Genomic DNA, 25,458 nt, shown 5'->3' with positions numbered 1-25,458 from the left:
TGCCTGCCTGCCTGCCTGCCTGCCTGCCTGCCTGCCTGCCTGCCTGCCTGCCTGCCTGCCTGAGAGAGGCAGCTGTGAAATCTGCACCTGTTTAATTGAATTAGCCTCGTTAATGTATTCACACCAGCTGCCAAAAAAAGCACGCCCTTAACGAGCTCATTAGACCAATTAGTTAATTAATTGTCTGTATAGCAGAGGCTTCCAAAAGAGCTGCGTCTTCATTATCTGATGCCAGGCGCCTGTTGGATCATTGAATGAGAGCTGATAATGCATTGCTGTCACACTGTGTGTGTGTGTGTGTGTGTGTGTGTGTGTGTGTGTGTGTGTGTGTGTGTGTGTGTGTGTGTGTGTGTGTGTGTGTGTGTGTGTGTGTGTGTGTGTGTGTGTGTGTGTGTGTGTGTGTGTGTGTGTGTGTGTGTGTGTGTGTGTGTGTGTGTGTGTGTGTGTGTGTGTGTGTGTGTGTGTGTGTGTGTGTGTGTGTGTGTGTGTGTGTGTGTGTGTCCTCAAATGTCACCTATATATATACTCTAAGTGCGGATGCGGACACCATGGAGGTTGTGTATATGCTTTTGTCTGTCTGTGTGTGGTATGCTCGGAATATTGCGCCCAATATCAGTGTGCATATTGCTGTGAAAGGTTATGTGGGGGCCGCCACTCCCACAGGTAAAGACAGAGCAGTCCTCCTAGCCACTTTCTAATCTCTCTTTTATTAGAAGTTAATATCTCGCCTGCTCTTTCTCACTCCACACTCCCACCTGCTTAGAAATGGCCCCGCTCCATCTTTTTTAATTCAATTATATTAGCCACCTTCTCTCTCTCTCTGTGTGCCCATAACTCTGAGACTCACATCTCTCACTCTCAAACTCTCTTTCTTCTTTTCGGTCTCTTCCCATCTCACCCCTCCTTATTTTGTCCTCAAATGTTCCATTTCTATTCGTAATCCTAGATGGAGGATAGACTTTCGCCAATCAAGGATTTGCGCAAGCCGTTCTCCCTTTCTCCTCTCCTCCTCCGCCTCGGTGGCTAAAAACACACGATGGCTAGGAGGAGAGGATAAAGGAAAAGGAGAATTTAGGAGGAGGCGGGGGGGCAGGAGCGGAGGGGAGGACCATAGGGGTGAAACTTTAATTGCTAAAGTAATGAGACTTGATCAGATCTCAATAGGGACTCTACTAATATGAAAGTCCAAGGCTTAAGCACTGATTTGAAATAAAATCACAAATCTGATATTCTGTCGCCGGGACTTCAAGCCAGGGTCTCATACTCCCCCACTGGAGAATTTAAACTCTACACAGACCACATGGGAAGTTTTAATCATCTCTGATGGTGGCAGATTTGGAGATGAGAAAAGTCTCCCGTAATGTATTCATTATGTAACAATGTTAGGGAGTTCTCAAAGTCACTGGCGTAAAGACCTTGGGATATAGGAGGGATTTTCACAGACACTGTGATCTTTAACTAGCTGCCTATGGATAAATAGCAGTGACCATACAGTGAGGAGGATTGTGGAGAATGTAATCTCTTTCCCTCTGTTTTGTCTGACTTTTTAATTTCCAACAAATGTCAAAAAACCCTTTTAAAAAGAACATTGTTTCATCTCAGTATATTATTATCCTCAAAGTTGCTCAAGCTTATTTTTTTACTTATGCATATCCTTCAAGTTTAAAAAAAATATAGTGATATTATAGATTGATGGTAGCAATATAGGAGTTTAGTTAATATTTAAATATCCAGAATATAATGTCTATTGCTTATGAAGTATTAACATAACTCATTTTCATAAGTAAGTACAATTAAACAGTTACAGTAGCTGGATTTGAGGAGATATCATTACCTTCACTTGGTTCAACAGTAATGATGATCATGTTCAAAATGCATAGAATATCTGCTCCTTTCTTAGTAATAATTATTCATTAAGTCCCTCTTGCACTATGGACGAGTTAACATACAGACTTTTAGCAAACTATTGAAATGTGTTGGACCTTGTTGAAGCGCTGCAATTCACACTTATTATTGTCTCAGTCCTGTGAAACGTATTTTATTTCCCTATAGTCACACTGAACCTAGTGGCGTATCAAGATAAAAAGAGCCATTTTAATTCAGTGTTGCAATAATGGCTGCCCCATTGCTTATAATTGTTACCATCCATTAGCCATGCTCTGGATGAGTTAACTGCATAAAAGACCACCTTTAGCTCCATGTTACAATAGGTTGGATGATGTATATACTGCAGAGTGTGTGGGGGAGGCAGTGAGAGGGGGGGGTGGGTCTGTGCCAAGACAGAACCACAGACTATCTGAAAGTAGGACACTGTACTCTACACAACCATATGTATTGTAATATACACATTATTTAATAGTACAATGTGCACGTTTTTTATTTAACTTCTTATTTTTAAACAAATATTTTAATTATATTTTATATTTTCTTGACTTCTTATATTTATTTGAATTTATTTAAGTTTTTTTTTTGCATTTAACTTCTTATGTTTATTGAATTTTATTATTTATTTTATTTATTTAATCACAAAACCCAATTTTGCTCAGAATAAGGATTCATAATTCACTCATCTTAAATAATCAAGTCTGACAAAAAATAGTGATAGCTCTTTAGGGGTGAAAGAAATATTAACACACTTTTATATTGAAATGTGACCTTTGCCTTATTTTGATCTAATTAAAAGCGTATATGCGTCTAACAGACACACAATGTATCACAATATATTGAGCTGTGACCCCTCGTCTCGCCACATTCTTGCAGATACACAGCCCTGACGTATATATAAATGCGTTTGCATATGTGTAACTATGTCTGCCTCCTGCTAATCTAACACAGGACTCATATAACACAGTGCTAATGAAAAGGGGCTTTGATTTGGATGGAAGTTTTGAACCACAGGCCCACACACACACTCAGTCATGCACAGGGTGAAGAGTTCAACCTCTGTCTGCTTCCTTAGAAATAACCCCTCTTTCCCCTGATAATTACTCAAGCACTCATTCATGTACAGTCATTTGCGTGTATATAAATATTTTTTTTAACTTGTGTTCTGATGGCTAACAATTCAATTTGTGATGTTGATGATAAGAGTAATTGATGTGTCAGTTTTCCATTCTACTATAAATATCACATTACAATGGTTTGACTGGAGTTTGAACATTTGTCAAACTAAATATCACAGACCAGTGGACCTCACACAAACATGATAAGAGTTTTTGTTCACATGGAATTATCTTTAGTACATCTGCCAACAACATGTTTGGACAGACTCCCCACTGCTGCACACAGGAGACCGTTACAAAGATGTTTGGCGCTAGATATATTCTTATACTTATCCAAGATGGTTTCAAGTGTTACAAGAATTGGAATGGTCCCTGAACAAGCAAAGAGGTGTGTAGAAGTGCACAGCTTTAATACTTAAAAGCCCAAAAAATATCAATACAGTCATAAATATGTAATCATAATGTAAAATGTATGAAAAAGCTATTAACGTTGACATGAAACCACCATTTAACTGGGTCATCCCGCCAATTATTCAGACTTAGTGACAGCTCTATTCTGCTCTCCTGAGTAGACATGGGACGATTCGAAAAATAATGTCACAATTATTCTGTCTCAAATCATTTCTATTCACGATATTTAACTTAATAATCATCAAAATATGCTTAAAGCTCTCAAAATGGCTACAGCAAACTAGAATTATTAAGAAACACAATTATTTGTTCAGCCTATCCCTTTGCTGTTAAAGTGTAAATGTCCCCGCTGTAGGGTGAAACAAGTATTTATGATTCATATTTTGATTCAGCAAATATTCTCATGATCCTTGTTTTTACTTTCCTGTTTTATGTTGAAGATTTACTCTAGCTGCATCTCACTTCGGTTAAATGGATTCCTTGCGTCCCTCACTTGCGTCGTTTCCCTGCGACTATTCCCACCCAGCAAGGAAGCATGGGAGAAAGGAAGCAAGGAAACCACGAGAAGCAGGGAAATGAGTTTTAAGAGCAATGGGACGTCGTTTCCTCCGGGGGGTCACGTGAAGCGACGTCCGTTCGTGATGACGCCGCACAGCTGATCGTCCAATCAGTGAGCGATACACAGTAAGGGGGCGGGGCGAGTGTCTGAGGATTTCACCGGAGTATGGTCTGGTAGTTCCTCGATTATCGCTCCTCCGTTATCACTCCTCGATCCTCCTGCAAAAATAAGGCCACTGGGACGGGACTCAAGGGTTGCGTTCGAATAGTCCATTTAGCTTAGGACCCTTCCTAACCGAGTGAAATGACCCGGAAGTCAGCCATGATAAGTGCCGTTCCAATTCTCTAAATGATAGGAAAGGAGGTTTCAACCTTCCTTTATAACCTCCTTTAGCTTAGGAACCACTGGACCTCCCTAACCGAAAGGAGAGGAGAAAATGCTGCCCCACAATGCATTGCAGCCGCAGCATTTGACGTCACGCAACAGTCGGCCGTTCACGGAAACAAAGGATTATGACGGAGAAATTATATCATGAAAGTTACGGTACTTATTAAGCATTTTAAAACGTATGTGGTAAGTTGCAAAAGTGCTTTGTTTTGAACGTTCATCAGTATTATAATCAAAAAGAGAAATATGAACGTTAGTTTTTACTGAAATGATCAAATAAAGTCAACATTTCACTGAGCTGTGTGGGGTTTGTTCAACTTTTAAAAGATGTTTGAATGGTGATGTACAAAGTGATAGATGTTAAGGACTAACGTTTATAATAAATACATTTGTATTGATTTTAAGATCTTTTCATACAATCATACATATTGGGATCATTTGTATTAATGTGGACCGGAGGGAGAGGGTGACGAGCGTAAGTTTCACTTTCATTTTTTATTTCAATAACAACTTTGATCATGAAGAATATGTTTCTCTGTTGTTCATAAAGCATGAAGCAACAGCATCAGAGCACGGTGCAGAGTCTCTAGATGAGTCCCTCGTTCTTATTAAACATCCATGTTGTAGTCCGTTGTATAGAAAACTGTTGTTTCCATAGTTTCACCACAGCAGCAGACGCACACAATGAAGTCCGCTGGCTCATCATAAACACGTCGGATAGTGAAAGTGCATTCGGATTCTCTAAATTACGCAGTCTCTTCTCCTAAGTCCTTTTGAATTCTCCTATCCACTATCCCTTAACCCCGTGACGTTTCACTCAGAGGTCAAGGGATAGGAGATAGGGTTAGAACTTAGGAGCTGATTTTTAAACTATCCGAACGCAACCAAGATGGCGCAGACAAACCAACTTCCGGTGGTACCGAGCTCGAAGAGCGAGGAAATGAAAAATAACCGAAGTGAGACGCACCCAGTGTGTTTCATGTCTGTTCTTAGTTCCTGGGTGTTCTCCCTCCTGCTTGATTTTCTCTCCCGGCTTTATTAGTTTCACCTGTTTCCCATCAGCCCTGCACACCTGCACTGCATACCCTCATTAGTTCTGCTTGTATTTAAGTCCTCGTTTTCTCTTAGTCTTTGTCAGGGCTTTGTATGTCGTGCAACACTTAGTGAAGCGGTTTCTCGCTGGATTACATGAAGCCAAAGGTAGTTTCTGTTCATTATACCCGTCTCCTGCATTTGGGTCCACCCTGCTCCACACAAATCAATTATAAAACAAGGTAATCAAAAATCATAAAGTCCCCTGCACAAATAAAGGATGACAACATTAAAACAAAAGCAACATTATGTGAGTCTGTCGTTTCTTACATGTTGGTTCCTTTTATATTTTATGTTTTCACACTTCCCTAACATGATGGTTACCTAAGCTTTTCAAGTCACTCATTTGTGGACATTCATGATTATTAAGATAATGTAAATTCTCCACAATCAGCATATTTTGATCGACATCCCTTATGCTCAGACAGAATATCATAGTAATGTGAAAGGGTGCTTCCAAGCATGCTACTTTTGGGGTTTGCATAGAGAGGTACGCACATCCTGCAGCAGTAGTATATATTCATACGTACATATTGTTCTGTTTTATGTGTGTGTGTTAGATGAAGGAGAGAGAGGAGGATGTGGTTGGACTGCGAGCCACACAGGACTCTCTGAAGGGAACCTTGGCTCTGAAGGAGAAACACACACAACAGCTGCTCCACGACAACACACAGCTCAAAGAAAGCCTGTCTTCACTGCAGAGCCAAGTAGGTAACACACACACACACACACACACACACACACACACACACACACACACACACGGAGCTCTTTTTAAATAAGGAACAGAATTGGGCAACCTTTCTCTAAATCAAATCCAGTCAGGTACAAGGGGGAATTCTCCTCATTTTTTACTTCCTTCACAGTTAATCATCCGTCCTTCTTCCCCCCCCCCCCCCCGTCCTCCGCCTTCCCCCTCTCGCCCTCTCTCCATATTTAATAACTCATCGCCACCATCTTAGCTCCGCAGAGGGTTGTACAATAAAGAACCATGTTCGTGTGAATATCACTTAGCAGAGAGAGTGGAGGATGGGTTAAATGTTTTTGGTTTATTTCTTTTGTCTTTTATCTTTATTTTATTCTTCCTTGCTTTCTTGTCCTTCCCATCTCATCTCCCTTGTCCAATCTCACCCTCGCCCCAATGAGAACCAATGGTAATGCATGGGAACATTAACGAGTCATACGCATGATGAATGGAATGGCCTTTTGGTTTCTCTCGTTGTCCTTTTCCTCTCTTTCTTATAATTTCCTCCCTCTCTCAGTCTCACTGTATTTCTTTCTCCTTATTTCCCTCCTTCTCTCACCCCTCTAGGTGTATCAGCACCCAGCGTGGCGGTGATGTGTTTTAAGCTTAAATGAACCCATTTACTGTGTCCTTGACCAAGCCAAGTCATTCATCTGCCGGTGTTTCAGAGTTGCGGGGTGCCCGGCAGCCAACTAAATAAAGTATATTCAACATAAAGCGTGTTACTTGACTTAGAGAACACTTGAAAGACTCTCTTAGATGCCGACTCTATGCCTTTACTTTCCTAACACTAAATTAATTTCCCTGTTACCTCACTCATCACTCGTTGATGTATTCTGGAGGAGGCAAGCAGATTGAATGCAAGAATTGTATTCTATTTTCTTCAAGTACTTGAGCTCACCTTGGATACTCTGTCACAGGTGTGAGTGTAGTACATTGGTTTCCATGATCTTTTACTGATCTAATGCGTGTGTATATGAGTCCATATTATTCTGACTATACAAGGAGTGACAAAGTTCAACATTAAAGGGATAATTCAACGAGGAAATGTGGAATATCCAGCTGCGTTACCTTGGCTTCTTCTTTTTCTTGCGAACCTTGACAGTGAATGAAGAATACTAAATCAAACAAGATTCCATATGAATTAAATGAAATGGGTATTACAGTATAAAAGTCTCATTTATAATGTTGTATGGCTATTACCTCCAACATGTATGCCTATTTGTCTAAAACATTATTACCGTAATTTTCGGACTATAAGCCGCGCCTTTTTCCCTATTTTTCGACGCTGCGGTTTATATAACGGTGCGGCTAATCTATGGATTTTTACAGCTAACGGCCAACACCTTTAACTCTATGGGCTCTATGGCCGGTCCGCGGACCCCCAGCTTTAAGCGGCGGGTTCCAGCAGGAAAAGCTGGAGGCCGGAAAAGAGTGAGACAGGTAGCGCGCAAAAGTAAAAGTGGAACCGAGAGTGGTATGTCGCTGCTGCGGCTTATATTCAGGTGCGGCTTATAGTCTGAAAAGTACGGTACTTAAAGCACAAACAAGTCTCAGGCATGCTACTCATTTGTGCTAATATCTTGTATAAAGGTGTGTTTTAAAAGTATGACTCAAGCTAAAAAGCAAGGTGAGTGGACATAGGATTTGCAGCATTATTTAATTGTAATGCAGGTGGTTTAAAGAAATGTGGTTCTTTCCAAAGACCAATGCTAACAATAGCATAGTGTTTCTCGTCTCTGATGTGGAGCTCAAAGGAAGAAGGACCCCTGCTCTCAGCGTGACTTGTCCTAAGGTTTAAGATTCTCTACAGTTTGTGTCCGACGACTTTATGATCTGTAGTCAAGTTGTTTTATTGGTCTTGAGTCAAAGCGGTAACTGTAAGGTTCCCCTGCCTGGCACAAAGCCTTTATGATGTGCCTTTCACCGCTACGGAGACAGAAGGATGACCAACTTCCCCTAAATTACACCATCATGTCCTTCTCCCGCTTGTATCTTGTAACCGTTGTCCATTATTCTCTTTGTGTGCCTCTCTGCCTCAGCTCTCACTACAGCTAACTGCCCCTCTCACTGCGTTTGGAGGAGGTTAGAAGCACACACACACGTACAGTACTTATTCTTCATCTTTCTTCCCTTCAGTTACAAACGACAAGTGAAACCCTGGATCAAACCAGGAAGAGTCTGGCCACGGAACAACAGCAGATCCAAGAGCAGTTGCACCATGCCAACAAAGCGAGGAAGCATCTGCAGCAGGAGCTAACACATGCACGTCACACGGCTGAAAAGAAGGTAATTGGTTTCCTACCGAAAGGTCTTCATTCAAATATTAAACTAAATCAACGTATTTTAGTTTCCGACGAGCACATTCGACTTCCCTGTTTTCAGCCGTGTATTGTTGACACCGTTACATTATCAGCAAGTTCGTTTCCTCACAAGGTCAAGAAACATTCTCTTCACAGAGTGGACAATGTCAGGAAGAAATGGTTCAACAGAAATATTCCACAGCATGGAGATGAAATATAATATTCACTTTAATGTAATGCATTGTCTTTCCCCACAATGGGGCTGATAAGAAGGGTCGTGCAGGTGACGGATTCATTTAAATATTCAATTTTCAAATGTAATATTCACTGTGACAGGCATTGTCTATTCCTACAATGCTGCTGATAATAAGGTTTGAGATAATGTGTAATGGGATGTTCTGATATTTAGAGCCTTATTAAAAACACACTTTTGACGAACTTGTCATACATTTGGATTGTTCTGCAGAAATGAGATTATTTTCCCAAGCTAGGACTTACTCAAACATCGCATATGGTTTATTGCTTGTTAGACTTTTTTTATGCTCTGCCCTTTTTGTGATATACCCAAAGCATATGTTAGCGCTCAGTGGTTTTTAATTTAACCTTCAAATAAGCAGGTTGGAAAGATATTTTTCACTAAGCCATCTGTGAATTTTAAGGGCTTGGATTTGTAAAAGAAAAGCAGCACACAAGATACAGTTCATGCAGTTCACTGACTTCAATTCAGAATATTTCTGCGGTTAGAGTAAGGGTCAGGATTTAGTTGGCTTTCATTGAGGCTATTGTTACAGCAGTCTCACAGTTTATAGCGTGCTCATTTATAAGACCTACGTCCTTTGTTGCTCATGTTATATGACAGCAAATTGGCTTTGATAAAGTAACATATTTTAATTAAACATTTCAGAGCATATGTTTGACCTCTGATGTAGTGAAATGTAATTATCCTGCAGAATAGGAGCATTAAGATTTCACAAGGCTACTGTACAACCATGCAATATTGGTCAAATCCGTATTTACCCTTGTGTGTACATGGTATATAATTAGCTATACTTTATGTATGCATGCACGTGTACTGTATTTGTGTGTGTGAAGTTGTGTGCTTCATGTTTGGATTGCTTAAGCCATCAGATGGACCATTACACTCTGTCCAGGGATCTGGTTTCTGCTCCACATCTGGCCCTGCTTTATGCACCACAATGCTCCTTCTCTGATCTATTACAAGCTCGCTCTCACACACACACACACACACACACACACACACACACACACACACACACACACACACACACACACACACACACACACACACACACACACATACACATACACATACACATACACATACACACACACACACACGTACGTACATTTCACTCCATTTTTGTACGGACAGTGGTAGAAAGAGAGTGTGCTGCTCCCTCTTGAATCTACTGTAAGTGAAGCTGAGAGAACTTTTGTGCTAAGTATTTTCCTCTGCAGCGCTAAATGTCACATTAGCACAGCTGAACAAATACTGTCAACACCCTCTCTTCATGTGAAATGTGCTCTGCTCATTCTCTCCCGCTCTCACTTAGGAGGAAGAATGGGAAAGCAGTTTGCTTTTTCTGGAGACTAGTCCACTTTTCATTTGAGTTTTTACATCAAATTCAATGAAACTGCTTGAAAAGTAGAGTGGGTTTGAAGTAGGAAGGAGGAAGCATTGGTCTTACTTGAGTTCAAGGACATTTTAGAAATCAGTGCAAAATTGTTTCTATATTTCTTTTTCTTTTCGTTATCATTGATGGCTCTCGGGATTGGACCAAACATGGAATTTGATAATCAGAGCGTGTACAGTCCATTAGTTAGAAAAGGAACAATTTGACACATTCTTATATCTTCTTAATCTCTTTATTCGTCATTTATCTGTGTCTTTTTACAAGTTCTCCATCTCTATTCCTCTGTAACTTCACACACATTGTCGTCATGCAATGGCCACATGTTGCCGTAGTTTTAACATGTGGTTAAACTGTTCCAAACTCCCCCATTGTGGACCTTGAAAGAAGTGAAGCCATTAACATGACGAGGGGCTTTGTCTCCGAGATGATCCGCTTCATCTCAGAAAACCTAAAGTCTCTTAGTTGCACGGTTCTCTGGAGGCTTCTCTTTTAAATGTGCAGCTCGTAAATGTATACAGGAGGAGGGGGAAGGAGGGATAGAGGGAGATGTATGGATGGATTTAGTGTGAGAAACTTGGAAAGGGGAGGTTGCAGGATGTAGGGAGGAAGGGACGCTCAGATAAGTGGAGATAGCCAATGGGTTGAGATTTTAATTAATAACAGACTGATCTCTGGTCAGCAGTTATTATTGTTGCCATTCATTTTTATTTATTCAGCCAGAATAGTTTTGTCATTAGAAGGTTAAGTACTCTACAAGTGATGGTTCACTCGGACCCAGCACAATCAATTAACCAATGTTTGATTCGGGGGCAGATCGATAATTCAAATCTGCATGAAGATGTTTTCAAAGCAAAAGAGAAGGGGAGAAAAGCTTTTGCTGTTCCATTTTGTGAGAGCTTGTTGTGTTGCTCATTTTCAATTCTATGTGCTTGAGATAAGATGCAGCATGAAAACAAGATCTGTAAATGTTAGTTCAGTGTCTGATGTCCAATCATTTTATTTACTGTTAACACTCCAGCACAGTGTGTCTCCCTCTGTCCCTACGGGGGTTTGAAAAGTATGCCCTCGTAGTTCATCTATAAAGCACATTTATATATAAGAATCCAAATGATTTAAACTTGGCAAAGGGTGGCTGAAGGCATGAAGCAAACCAAACTGTGAGGAGGCAGACAGAGATGTACAGTGGAAGGTTGCTGAAGCCTTCGAGGTTGGACAAACATTGGTCCCACTCACAATGCTTTACCACCATCACAATGACTCGTCTCTCTTTCCCTGCTTTCCCTCTTGATGTCTCTTATTGCTCATTTCTTTTCTTGCCTTGCCACTTCTCCCTTTCATCCCCCGTCACCACCCCCCCCACCTCCGACTGTTCAAATATTATTTCTCCCCCTCCTGTCGTCCTCTCCCCCCTTATTTCTCCCTCTCTTTATCTTGTCATTGCCTGTCAGTAGGGATTCTGTCTGCGCCGAGTGTTGTGTGCGTGCCAGTGTGTGAACACATTGAGACTGAGATACACTTAAGAGCTCATTGATTTAAAAATACCTTCGATATTGGAGGTCCCCTCCCGCAGATTCGTTCAGAAGCTTATCACACGGCGGAGACATCCACGTAGAGATATGCATAAACCAAAGCTCCACTCCAAAGTTTCTCCTTAAACTTTGTGATTGACCTAGTTAGCATGTCGTTTTGACAAGTTGTCTGTTTTGACACGACGTACGCTGGTGTTTATCAGCATTCATTTTGTCTATCACACTCTCATTGGGAATTCACACACACATGCAGAGACACACTCAAAGATAAATCATGCTAAGATTTAAAAATGGCTGGTGTTTTCTTCGGGTAAGTGCCTTATATTTTTAGGGTTGAATAAAAGTTCTGGTCATTATTTAGTTTGTGTAAATGCATTCCTTTCCATCTGATTTCCACTGAATGGAACACACTGCCTAAATTATTCCTGTTCAGGGGACTACCTTTTTGAACGAGTGTGTGTTTACATGAGCACTCAGTTGTGATTTAGCCGCTACGTGCATGGCAGTGTGTTTGCAGTTTTTTTTTCCCCTTCCCCTTGCCGTAGCTCAGGTTTAGTGTGTTTAGCGAGCCGGGCTGCTGACAGCCAGAGGTGAGAGGTCAAAGAGCCAAGTTAACTCCATCAATCCCCCAGGACAGTTACAAACGAGCCCTCAACTCTGGTCAAAACAATCCCTGGATCATGCAGGACAGAGGGGTGAGAGGGGGGGAGAAAGGGGAGTGTGGGGCGGGGTGGGGGGTTGACTCAGTTTGGCATGAACAACTGTGTGTATAAACAGAATAATGTATAAAAACAAAGGAAATGCATCACATTTGTATAACACTTATGATGTGCTGTGCAAAGTAGATTGACAAGTAATATTTCTTCATTAATATCTTCAATTTGATCCTAACATGAATTATGTCTTTTGAGTGAGACAATGTTGTGGTCCAATCCCGATGTTATTCAGTATTCACAAAAAATGTATTCACTTGTATATTAAAGCATTCCTTCGCCCTGGGTCCACACATTGTGGGTCCTCTTTTTTTTGTTGAGATTTCCTGGTTTTAACCTCTGAAAGCTGAAATGAAAGCCGTAGCATCTTAGCAAAAAATGTAGTCAGACAGAAATAAGTGCTTACAAAAAAATCCCCGAAACACATTAGGAACCTATTTGGCTCAAAATAGAGAAAATAGATGGATGCCCGGTCCTTTTTACTGACCTCAAACTGAGGAAAACTATTAAAAAAAAAGAAATCCAGACCCAGAGAACACTGGCAGAAAAAAGTCCAAATGATTTCCCCTGCAAACTTGTGAGGGATTACACCCACATCAAATGCAACGACACACACACACACACACACACACACACACACACACACACACACACACACACACACACACACACACACACACACACACACACACACACACACACACACACACACACACACACACACACACACACACACACACACACACACACACACACACACAGCTGAAGTGGGTAATTAGGGAAGGTCACCAAGGAAACAGACAAACACAAGCAATCGTCAAACAAATGCTGTATACTCAAGAGAAGCATAAACAGCCGATTCTCAGCATGTAGCCTCATCCACCCACCACCACCACCCTTACCTCAAACACAAATATGAAAAACTAGACTGCAATATTTTATCTCCAGTTTTGTAAACAGTGTCAAAATTTGGCTTGCTTCCAGAGGTACCGTTTGCCAATGGACACGGAGATAGCATACACAATTCCCTCAAAAGGAGCCTCAGTGTTGTGCTATTTAAAAAAAAATAAAAATAAAAAAAGCGTTGTCCACAAAGCTTAAACCATGAGAAATGTGTTTTGTTTGGCAGATTCAGAAGAGGGAGATTAAGACGTGCGCGCTGGCGAAGCAGCTCTCTGAATGTCAGGAAGAGGTAAAAACAACGGCTTCATTATTCACAAAGCTGATTGAAATTTCAATGCTCGTGGTTCATATTAATGTTAACTGTGTTAAAAGAATGATTGTTGATTCAACTATCAAATTAATAGTAACTATCATTTTTATTTGATAATTCTAATCATATCAATTTAATTAGGCTTTTTCTGTGTGCCCATTAGACAATGATGAGTGGGTTATGTGATCCTAGAAATATTATCGTTTAAATATAAAGAGACTCTTTTTTTCCCTGTTCTTAATGTGGGTGATGTAAAGTACTTTATGACGGATCGAGTGGCTCCATTTTATTGCATATTTCCCAGTTGCTCCAGAAAGATAAGGCTTTAGAGGAACTGTGCGGGGAAGAGCTGAGAGCCAAGATGGAGGACCGGAGCAGAGAGTGTGTCCACCTCCACCAGACCAAAGAGAGACTGGAGGCTGACTTGGCTCTGAGCCACGAGAAGATCCACACCTCACACCTGGAGGTGTGTGTGTGTGTGTGTGTGTGTGTGTGTGTGTGTGTGTGTGTGTGTGTGTGTGTGTGTGTGTGTGTGTGTGTGTGTGTGTGTGTGTGTGTGTGTGTGTGTGTGTGTGTGTGTGTGTGTGTGTGTGTGTGTGTGTGTGTGTGTGTGTGTGTGTGGGTGTGGGTGTGGGTGTGGGTGTGGGTGGGTGGGTGGGTGGGTGTGTCAGAGCTATGGTGGTCATGAAATAAATATAACATGATGGGCTATAATTCTAACATGTGAAATTACTGAAGTATATTCTCCGTGTGTTCAGGTTCGAAGCAGAGATCAGTTCATTCTGCAGCTAAGAGCTGAAATGAAGACAGCTGAACAGAACCATCAGAGGGAACAGGAACAGGTGTGGTGGACTTTCGTGTACATTTGCACTTTTCCAATCATTTATAAGTATTTTCATCATCAGGTCTAGAAAGGCTTTCTTTCCTTGTATCTGGTTTGCGAATTGATGGGTAACATTTTAGGTTGTGCCATTTCTCATTTGCATAATTTACAAGAAATCACATAATTCCGAACTATGTGCTTTCTGATTTAGAGAGAGTATCTTTAGCACATACTATAGAAATGTTGGCAGATTTTCCACAATTGTTGACATTTTAAAAGTTCACTTGCCTTTTTAAGGGTAATTTATAAACTTTCTACGGTGTTACAGGGAAAATATGTTGGATTTGTTTCCACTATTGGGTTTTAAATGTGTCTCAGGGCCTATATTCCATTCTAGGTAGTACTACAAGGGTTTAAACCTGTCTTACTATTTTTTTGTTTTTCCTTTCATATGCTAAGGCTAGGTTGAGCGAGCACCCCTGTGGTTTTTTTATCCAACAATGACCTGTTTTACACCCACAGACTTGCACACATCGACTCAAGGGAAGTGCCCAAACCAGCATCAGTCTTCTCCAGTTTGCTACCGAGCAGCTCCATTAGAGCAGTGGGAGGCGTAGCACTTTGCTCAAAGGCTCCTCGAAAGTTGCGGCTAAGGAAAAGGGGAATCGTTACTCATTCATGTCTGCCGTGCCCGCATTTTCCCTACTGGTCCTGAGACTAAACTGGGAAACTCTCTGACTCAAGCCCTCACTTTTAGGCGGCTGCCGCCCCCTCGCTGTCTTTCCTGTCTGTCTGTGTGTGTTTGTATGCCTACATTTCATTTCCATCCTCTCCTTCGTGTGCTTAGGTGGCAGCGCTGGAGGGTGAGGTTAGACACTTGAAACACAAGGTCAGAGGACACCATGAAGAGAAGTTCCAGTTAATCGAAAAGGTCAGGGACATCGAGCGCCTCGTAGACCAAAAGGAGAAAGAACAGCAGCAGCTACATGAACAGCTGCATGATGGTCAGCAACAGGTAAGGAAGGATTCTCTCCTCTCCTCTTCACCTCCGCTCATCTCCACCTTCCCTACAGCGGGATCTATAGATCAGTTGAACTCTGACTCGGAAGCTGTGAAACAGACTCATGAGATTGTTACGAAACACCGGAGCCAGAGGAGTGCCGCGCTTCACAGCTCTGAGATCAGCCAAACACAGAGCAGCAGAAGGTCAAGAAGCTGAAGGAAGTCAGCAGCACGTAGGCGCAGAGAACTCTCTTCTGGGTTCACTTGTCAATCAATGGAGCCATGATCCTACAGCAGAACAATCCATGGTGTTAATCCAACAAAAAAAGAGCAATGGCATACACTTATGTGTCTGACTGCGAGTGATCTAAATCACAGTCGACGATCAAGTAGTCTTTTGCCATTCCAAGAACAACAAACTGACCCGTTCACAACAGACAAGCTTTGTTTTGCAGTCAGCTCACATTTATCCCAACGTACATCATCTGAACTACCAAACAAGACAACATGAGCCCTCTGTTTGTCAACCTATCACATCCAATTGAACACAACATATACACACAGAGAGAGGAAGAAAGACTGAGATATAAAAAAAAAGAGATTAGAATGGAGTTATTATGAAACGTGGGTCGTCTTGGGAAGTCATGTGACAGCCATGAATGCTCAAATGGCAGGCCAAATGAGGGTCAAAGCGATGTGTTTTCCATCATATTTAATGAAGGCTGTTTGTTTCTACAAATCACAAGCTCCTGATTATGGTCACAAGAAAGCCATGGTGTTCCCATTAAGCCTTGTTACGAGGCCTTTCATCCAGCAACAGAAATGAAAAGCTAAATCTGCCAGCAGTGTTTGAACTTTAGTAGAGAATACTTAAAAGGGAAAGAAACACCACGAAAAGCAACGGCTTTCATGGGTAAAATTGGCATATGACCCCTTACCTGAAGTTCTCTTGTGTTATTTTAAATGTACCTTGGGTAACCTTGGTTAAAACATTCGCCAACACGCTTGAAAAAAGTGGAGTGTACATGGGCTGAGTCAAGAGTTTTAAACAGTCCACACACGCTCGTACACCTACACAGGTTCTTCAGTTTTTCACTCTGAAGTGGAGAGTAAAAGTTGGCGGTGCCCCTCCATCCTCTTCTCTGGTTTGTGTCTCTTTCTTTTGCATGAGCAACTTTCCTACCCAGTCACGCTGCTTTCCACCCAGCGTTAGTCCTGGATGGGCCCGGCTAATCCCTGGTTAAACCGAGCCGCGGTGAACCGCTGAAATCTAACTAGTTGGCTGTCATTAGTAGTAAACCCCTGATGTTCTGATCCAGATTACAGCGGGATTAACGTGGATGAACTCAAGATGAGTGTTAGAGCGGGTTTAACTTTCTCAACCTCTCCCCCTTCAAGGTGAGCTACGGTAGGATTCCTTGTGTAACACCGGGATTAAGCCTGGTTTCACTTCCTCGGTTTCCCTGTCACTATGAGCGAGGTTACTGTAGGGTAGCACAGAATATGTTAGACAAACTAGCATTCACCTATTTACTTTTTTTTCAGCAGCATTTAATCACTATAAATCAACATGTTTGGATTATGATGATGATGATGATGATGATGATGATGATGATGATGATGATGATGATGGATGTTGGATTTAGCCTCCTGATTTGTGGAAGCATTAAAGCGTCCTCCTGCCTTTTTTTCATTGCAACACAAATGATCAGTAACTCCACATTTGGCAGCGGTTCAGTACATTCTCTCAAGAGCACCTATACATGAAGGGGGTCAAGATGCTGGTCTCCTTTTTAAAATATTAATTTCCCTGTGTTTGCTTCCAGGTCGAGACATTCGAAGGGAAGCTGAAGAAGCAGGAGGTTGAGACTGAACTTCTTCACGAGCAGCTGAAAGATGCCAGTTTACAAGCCCAGAAGCAGAAAGAAACGGCAGCCATTTTTAGACAAAAGTACACCGCAGCAATGGAGAAGGTGCATCGGGTGCAAGGGCAGGTGGAGCCTTTGGAAGAGGAACTACAGTATTCACAGCACCAGGTAGATCATAGTTGGAGGCGTGTGGCGCAGTGGATAGAGCCTTGGTGTTCGGATCAGGGTTCAACAGGTTCAAACCCCACTGCAGTCAGCATGTCGTTGTGTCCCTGAGACACTTCACCTCAAATTGCTCCTGTGGGGATCGCCCACATTATTGAGTATGTAAGTCGCTTTGGATAAAAGCGTCTAACAAGTAACATGTGATGTAATAGTTCACAGTAATACTGGGATGTAACGATATATTGAATATCGCGGTAAATGGATGTCTCAATACCGTCGTGAGACTGACAAAAATGTTTTTTATTTATTTTTTATAATAAAATTAAAAAAAAACTTTATTTAACCAGACGGTCCCATTGAGATCATCGATCTCTTTTTCAAGGAAGACCTGTCCAACATGGCAGCAAGTAGGTTACAACATGAACATAAAACAACAGATAACACAAAAGGACATGGTATTTACAGGGCTACATGTACATACCTAGAGACATTGACAAGTACCAACAGTATATTTATATCTCGCCTGTCAATAAGCCTCACCTTCTTGGTAAAAACTGTATTGTTGTTGAAGTGGTGGAGAGACAATGCACAGTTTGACCCACTGCTGTCACCCATGGCCAAAGCATATCTCTCTGTCCCAGAAACATCAGTACCAAGCAAGAGAGTTTTTCCCACAGCAGGGGATATTGTAAACGCCCAAACATCCCAGCTTCTACCTGGAAATGTGGACATGCTCATATTCCTAAAAGATAACCTTGATGATGCTGAGTGAGTGAGTTAGAGTTGAGTTACTTGAAAAACTAAAGTGAAACTTGATTTATTCTATTGCAGGGTCTGATTATTATATTGTTGACACTTTAAAATACTACTATCCTACTAAAATACTGTACAAATCAGATGTATTATTTAATAAAACATTTTTTTTTTTAAAATCACATTTTTTTCCTTTATTTTTCAATATCGTACCGTGGACTTCTTATCGCGATATTATCGTACCGTGACTTTTTGGTATCGTTACATCCCTATACATGATATTACTTATGTTGCATTTTGATCCTCTATAAACATTTCATCCAGTTATACCTATTCATACATTGGCTACCATCTTTGTGTAACATGTCTTCAGTCCAGTGTAACATTCTGCCGTTCACTTTGGTTAATTGGCAGCTAAGAGATTCCAAATTGGCAACTGATTCAGTGAGAGAGGAGCTAGCCGAGATGGCGCAGCGGTACCAGGAGAAGGTCAACCAATGGGAGAACTCGCTGGAGGCTCTGGACCAGCTGACAGATGAGCTCCAGGCCAATCAGCATCTACTGAGGGAGAGTCGACAAAAAGAGGACCATCTAACAGGCCTGATTGGATCCCTGCAGGAGCAAACAGAGGCACTCAAACAGCAGGTGAGGACAACGTGCACATTACAGTAGCATGTGCAAGATGCAACATAACACAGGCAATGTACTCTTTTGGTATGGAGGATGAAAGACTTTAATAGTGATTTGATGGCTATTAAATTGTCTAAATCTTAAAAACATACATAGTTATGGTCTGAAAAATAAAGCCAATGCAATTGTAGAGAAGTCTATGAAATAATTAGCCTACTTCTACGTTTTTGTTATTTCATTGAACCCTAATATAATTAATTACCAAAACCATCTGGTGTGTGTTGCCTTCCTCATCCCTAGTGGGTTCGTAACAGGCCTTCTTCATTCCAGCAGGATGTCAAATCTTGTAAATGATGTTCCTTTAAAGCACGTTATGATTTATGAAATTCTGCCAATTTCAAGGTTCTTCAGAAACAATCATACTACACTGTAAAAACGGGTCAATTTATATTAGTGTGCATACAAGTTCATTGTTACATTTTATACCTTTCTAAATGATCTTTTTCAACATCGGGTCGTTTGTGTTTTCTTGAAGGAAGTAGTTTTCCTGTGAGTTCTCTAAAGGAGGATTTTGATCATGTGTCCCAGTGTTTTGGTGAGGTCCAAACGGGGGTCTTTGTGTTGTTGTGTGAGCCTCCAGGGGCTTGCCAGCTCCATCATGTTGTGTGAGGACATGCATGGGCCTTTTGTGTGCATGTGTCATTGCACTCAAGTGTGTGTGTTTGTGTGCACTGACGTGTGTCACTTAATCTTTTCTCCCTTTTCTTTCTGTTTTATATTTACTACGTCAAGCAACAAATGAATCATCTTTATTACGGAGAAATTTAATTTGGATGAACTTAACTGCTGCCGCCAAGGTCAGACGGGCAGAATGTCATTTTAATCCAATCAACTTTAATCTGTTGGTTATAAAAGAGTTAGGCTGTTGAAGAATGGCTGTATCTCAGGCCCTTTATTACACTGGCTAATGACTTTGATTGTGAGGCGCCTATCAAGAGGTTAGGAGTTCTTATGGAGCTTCACATCCTGCTAATTCTCTACCTCGTGCCTCTCTGGGCTCAGCTAACCCTAAAATCACTGTTCCCTGTTTACAAGAAAGAGTTTTATTGAAAAAACAAAAAAGGTATAAAATCAATGTTCAATTTATGGCTTGTTTTGTTTGAGCTCAAATGAAAGGACTTACTCAGTAGCTAGAATATAGTATCTTAATGCCATCTCTTTTCTATCCATTTGTATTCAGACCATAGCGTCTGGATGAATACTATAGGAAAGTGGAATTTCTCTACTTTCCTATTAAGATGTCTACTTTTGAATTAGTTACATAAAGTGCGTATATAAAGGACAGTAGTTAATAGACTAAGATTGAGTTTAGTGTTCAGAAATCACAATGAGATACAGGGTCCTTTTTTCTTTTGTGATAAAAAGAACATTGCTAAGATCTTAAGCTGCTTTTCTTATTGTAGATTCTCACACTAGAGCCACTTGTTAATGTTATGCTTGCTCTGTTGGAGTCTGTGTCAGCTGTGTTGGGAACATCAAGGCCATGTGTCTCTGTGCTCTGCGATGCAACAAATCAATTCACAAATGAGTGTTATACATAATGATGTGTTTCCTTAGAGGCACATCAGTGTCATTGTTGTTTATTAGCGAACCCAGATGCATATAATCTGTTGAAATGCAGTTCATTACAAATGCACTCTTTTGTGACTTCGATTTTTTTAGGTGTCACCTTTGTTTCTTTTTTAAATTAGTTTTTGTTTCCCTTTTGTCGGTTGCATTTTTAGTGTTTAATTGACTATAATCTAACTGGTTATTGTTATTTTAGATTATTTGTGATTTGTTTTTACTATTAGTTTGATTATTTTGTTGATTTGAATTTGCAATACTTTTGTTATTGTTTATATTATAGGCCAGCAGTTTCTATTGTAGAGCCATTTAACATTTGGTTTGTTTTGACGTTTATGGTGCTATTGAAATGTTTGATTTTAAGTAGTTCTTTTCGTGGACCAAAAGTAAAAGATGAACAACCACTTTGTGGATCTGGGGATCTAAATTATAAATACATCCTACCAGAAATACAAGTATTTTAATCACATATATTCTTTTACTATAATAATTCCTTATCCCCTGTGAGCCATCAGTTTTTATAGTTTCATATATTTACCCATTTTACTTTGTCAGTTTTATTGACATTGTTTGATTTTAAATCGTTTTTTTTCTGTTATTTTTCTCATTTCTCTCTACCTTCACTTTTTCATAGAAACTGATGTTGGAGTGTGACCTAAAGAGTCATTCCCATTCGGACGAGGAGTACGTTCACCAACTAAAACACCATCAGCAGCTACAGAAGGTGAGGTCACACATGTTACTGTACACGCATTACAGAGGTGGATATTTTGAACCACAAGAATATATCCAGTTAAAGTAGTTGGATATGAAATGCCCTTTGTCTCATGTAGATACATATGAAAACAGAGTTTGACATAAAGTGAATTTCAGATTTACATGAAAGAAAATGAAGCTCCATTCCAGCAACCACTTGTTTCATTTTTTTGTGTTTTACAGCGCTGCACGGAGCAGGTCGAGAGCCTTGCGCGGTGTGAAAAGGCTATTCTTCAGATGAAGTCAGAGCTGGAGAGACAGTAATAACTGAGTCTATAAAACTCTCATTCTCCTCTGCTGATCTCCCCTCCTGTCCTTGTCTCTCCTCTCATGCCCTTCCCATCTGCCTCCCCCTCCCCTCTCTCATTCTCTTAACAGTCTGCTTGCCAAATGGTGCACAGTAGCACACTATATGTCACATGGACAATTTAACATAATCTAGTCAAATCATTTTCTTTTAATTTAGCTAATCTGTTATCTGGTTACATTTTGCTCTTTCACTGCTGCTTTGCATTCCTTACAAGGCAGTCATTCTTTGCTCTTCTCCCCAAAGAGCTCAGGATAAAGTCTGTCTGAAGAGAAGTCTTCTCGCGTCCCACCATACTCACGTGATCGATCGCAGCCAGCTGGAACAGGAAGCGATTCATCTGAAAAATGAAGTGACACGCGTAGAGCTTGAGCTGGCTGACACCCAAAAGGTATTCAAGTCAAGTATGATATGTATTTTGACCTGACATAGCCTGTTGTAATCTGAACTTTTTTGCTATTGTGTTACGAACCCTATCCACAGTTTGAAATGGTTGGCATCTCAGGCTAGGAACACAAGCTGGAGATTCAGTTCAAGTTCCCAAAGAGGAAGTACTCAACCCACCTTCACGAACTCCACACACCCACCACTCATGTGATTGTCCCGTGATAGCCTGGCAAACAAATTGCTTCGCCATTAATTAAAGCACCAAACGTGCCAAGGCTGGTGAAATTGACTCCAATTAAGAGCTCAATGGGACACTAAATATTCAAATTACTCAATGTGGTGACTGTAGCCTGGCAGAGTGCCAACATTGCTGGCAGTCATAGTCACATCACTGTGTGTGTGTGTGTGTGTGTGTGTGTGTGTGTGTGTGTGTGTGTGTGTGTGTGTGTGTGTGTGTGTGTGTGTGTGTGTGTGTGTGTGTGTGTGTGTGTGTGTGTGTGTGTGTGTGTGTGTGTGTGTGTGTGTGTGTGTGTGTGTGTGTGTGTGTGTGTGTGTGTGTGTGTGTGTGTGTGTGTGTGTGTGTGTGTGTGTGTGTGTGTGTGTGTGTGTGTGTGTGTGTGTGTGTGTGTGTGTGTGTGTGTGTGTGTGTGTGTGTGTGTGTGGTCTTGATGCCTAGGTGCAAGTGGGAACATTTGATTTTACACATTAATTATGCATCCTCTGGCACATACAAGTGATAGACATGTCATGCTTACAAAATCATATGTATGCACACACACACACACACACACACACACACACACACACACACACACACACACACACACACACACCCATTAGCAACTTGCTAATAGGTGGTGGTCATTCATCCAGCCCTAATAGCTGAGACACATCACAGTGAGTGTGTCGTGGGAGGATACATGTAAAGGCTAAAGAGAACTTGTTAAAATGTATTGAATAAAGTTAGGACTTTAATTTGTATGAACTATTGTAACTTTGTGCTTTTAATTACTTTTCTAAAAAAGCTAAATAAAGCAAAAAAGTCCCTAAAAACATACATTTAAACCATTCAGTGTAAACTTCACAACAGTGAGTTAAAAAGATGGAACAGAACATATTTATATTCGATATATAATCTTTTTAACCAAGATATGTTCACATATAACCCAAACACAACTACATTTAAATACACAATGCCATTACATGCAACCATAGACTGTATATATAAATGCAACTAGCTACATGTTACTTTCAATACATATTTGTTTAAACTCACCTCTTCATACCGTACAGTATGTGGTGTTGGAACATAAGTGTACGAAGAACTCCTGTGAAGGACTTCTGAAGCTTTCGAAGTTTACTACAGCATGACCCTTCCAAGCACAATTGATTTGCCAAAAGGCTCGCATATTATTTTAAAGTAAGCATCTGCTACCAAATGTCCACCACCTTCTCAAGGTCTATGATCAAGGTGAAAATGTAATTTGTATTTTAAAGTTTCACTCAAGGTTGCCCATGGATAACAGCAGATATAGGTATGGAAGGAAAAATCTAAGAATGAGTCGCCACTCAATTCACATTTTCGCCTCCTTTTAAGTCAAGTGTGAAGTGCCTCCTAGACAAAATCCAGCGAGATGCTTGATCTGAACAGGGCCACAAAAGCTGCTTGAGTGTGTGCTTAAAAACTCAGTCACTTATTCACTACTCCTCTTGGTCCTTTACTCCCGCTGCAGGTACATGTGGCACTTCTCAGACAGTCAGAGGAGGAGCTGAAGGAGGCCAGACGAGAGGTGGAGGTTCAGAGAGAGGAGGCGCAGAGGCTTCGGGACGAGATGCTGAAGGAGGAGGAGAAGAGGAGGAGCGCCATCAGAGAGAAACAGAGTCTGAGCGCTTGTGTCAGACAGTTGAGCCGAGAAATGGAGGAGCTACGCAGCAAGCAGCAAGTGACAGGTAGCAATCAGGCAATGCAAATATCATGTATCCACCCGTCTGTCTGTTTACCCAACAACAAATAACATACTCTTAAAGTGTAGATGCATATAGAGACATTTTGACAACACATTCTGTGACCCTCTAGTGCATTATATATAGCTTATTTGTTGTTATAATTTGCTTATAGCACTCTAAAATAATACTTTAAACCCATCATTCCTATTTATAATGCTCTATAACAACAATCTTGGCACATCCTTAAGCATTTTAAAATAACGTATACTGTACAATGAGCCCTGCCTTTTGTTTTGAACCAGCTCCACTGCTGTTAGCTCGATCTGTTAGCTCAAATTAGCCAGCAGTGGTGCAGCAGTGTGGTGATTCAGTTCCTGACTGTCTGCACGTGCACGCAATGTTATCTCAAACACAAACACCCTCACACACACACACACACACACACCAGGAGATAGAGGTTTGATTTAATGGCACACTGCTTTAGCGGTATGGTAATGATCTGGTTTATGTGTGTGTGTGCGATGGTGGCCTTTGTAGTAGTGTGTCAGTGCAGGAATGGCTGATGGCTGGGTCTCACTGGGCACAGAAATGTCTCATTAAGAATTAACGTACACATCCACGGTCACGCCAGGCAAACACCTCGCATACACACGCACACACAGGGCCATTTCTCCCAACTCCCCCTGCTTTAATTAGCACATACACACTGGTTCTCGGAGGTACAAACACACACACATTCACCTATTGTCCGCAGAGAGATGAATCTGAGGTCTCTCTCTGTGGCAGACAGTGGCGGGCTTGCTCGCTGAACACTGCTCATTAACAAGATAGAGACAGAAGGACAACGCTGTGTGGCTCGGCCTTTGTCTGTGATCAAAAACCCTCAACTCCACGCTCCACACAGAACCACATATTATTCAGCTTTTACCTCCAGGAAATACAATCCGGCAATGTAAAGCCCATTGTTATGACTTATGAAGAATAAAGATTATTATTATAACAAAGGGGGAATTATTTACCTGGATATAGCTGCAGCCTGAATGGACTGGGTGAGGAGTCAGCTTGAGAAATTACTGTTGTGAACAAAAGGTCTTTTTATTAACATGAAGCCCTTGTCCAGGCTCTTTATTTGTATTGTGGAAAAGGCACCTTGAGTGGTGATGATTCTTTTTGTTGCTTGATAACAGTAGATATGGTTTAGGGTGTGGAAGAGTATGAAAATAAACTGGTTCAAATTCAGATGATATGGTCAACAACTCAGAGGTATACACAAACGGCCCGTCTACACTACAGGCATGAAAGAATCTTGAAGCTGGGCGTGTCTGAAGCTTGGCGATTTTTTGCGAGCAACCAATCACATGAATCTCCCGCCCCCGACATACAAAGCAATAGCAATGTTAAAACAAAGTAAACTGGATATAAACTCTCCAAACAGGCGAAAAACCTATCAGTTTCACCCACTGTCTCTGCCACCTCCCTCCATGCCTGGTTCCTCCGGTTTGTATCCCGGTAAATAGTTTCGGTCGTAAAGAACCGGGTGATTTGCTACCGTAATATCTCGTTTGGAATATGAGGAAATGAACTG

At 41.1% G+C, this 25,458-nt stretch overlaps 1 protein-coding gene across 12 annotated transcripts in view; it reads left to right on the top strand.

Moving 5' to 3' along the window:
• Positions 1 to 25,458, top strand: part of LOC307026563 (uncharacterized protein) — a 117,352-nt gene that overhangs the window by 39,646 nt on the left and 52,248 nt on the right. For 11 of the 12 annotated variants that reach the window (XR_013804402.1, XR_013804403.1, XR_013804404.1 and 8 more), the window contains 12 exons: positions 6,012 to 6,158; positions 8,336 to 8,485; positions 13,526 to 13,588; positions 13,914 to 14,075; positions 14,368 to 14,451; positions 15,280 to 15,447; positions 17,261 to 17,470; positions 18,635 to 18,865; positions 21,111 to 21,200; positions 21,416 to 21,492; positions 21,786 to 21,930; positions 23,660 to 23,876. Coding sequence is in view for 8 of the 12 variants with exons in the window: in XM_079662058.1 (XP_079518184.1) it covers positions 6,012 to 6,158; positions 8,336 to 8,485; positions 13,526 to 13,588; positions 13,914 to 14,075; positions 14,368 to 14,451; positions 15,280 to 15,447; positions 17,261 to 17,470; positions 18,635 to 18,865; positions 21,111 to 21,200; positions 21,416 to 21,492; positions 21,786 to 21,930; positions 23,660 to 23,876 (1,744 nt within the window). In the remaining 4 variants the exon portion in view is untranslated. The remainder of the gene's footprint in view (positions 1 to 6,011; positions 6,159 to 8,335; positions 8,486 to 13,525; positions 13,589 to 13,913; positions 14,076 to 14,367; positions 14,452 to 15,279; positions 15,448 to 17,260; positions 17,471 to 18,634; positions 18,866 to 21,110; positions 21,201 to 21,415; positions 21,493 to 21,785; positions 21,931 to 23,659; positions 23,877 to 25,458) is intronic. The other variant, XM_079662061.1, reaches the window with a different exon arrangement.

This window comes from Notothenia rossii (assembly GCF_949606895.1).
Source record: "Notothenia rossii genome assembly, chromosome: 12".
Classification (NCBI taxonomy): domain Eukaryota; kingdom Metazoa; phylum Chordata; class Actinopteri; order Perciformes; family Nototheniidae; genus Notothenia; species Notothenia rossii.
This window is presented reverse-complemented; position numbering and strand designations above follow the sequence as displayed.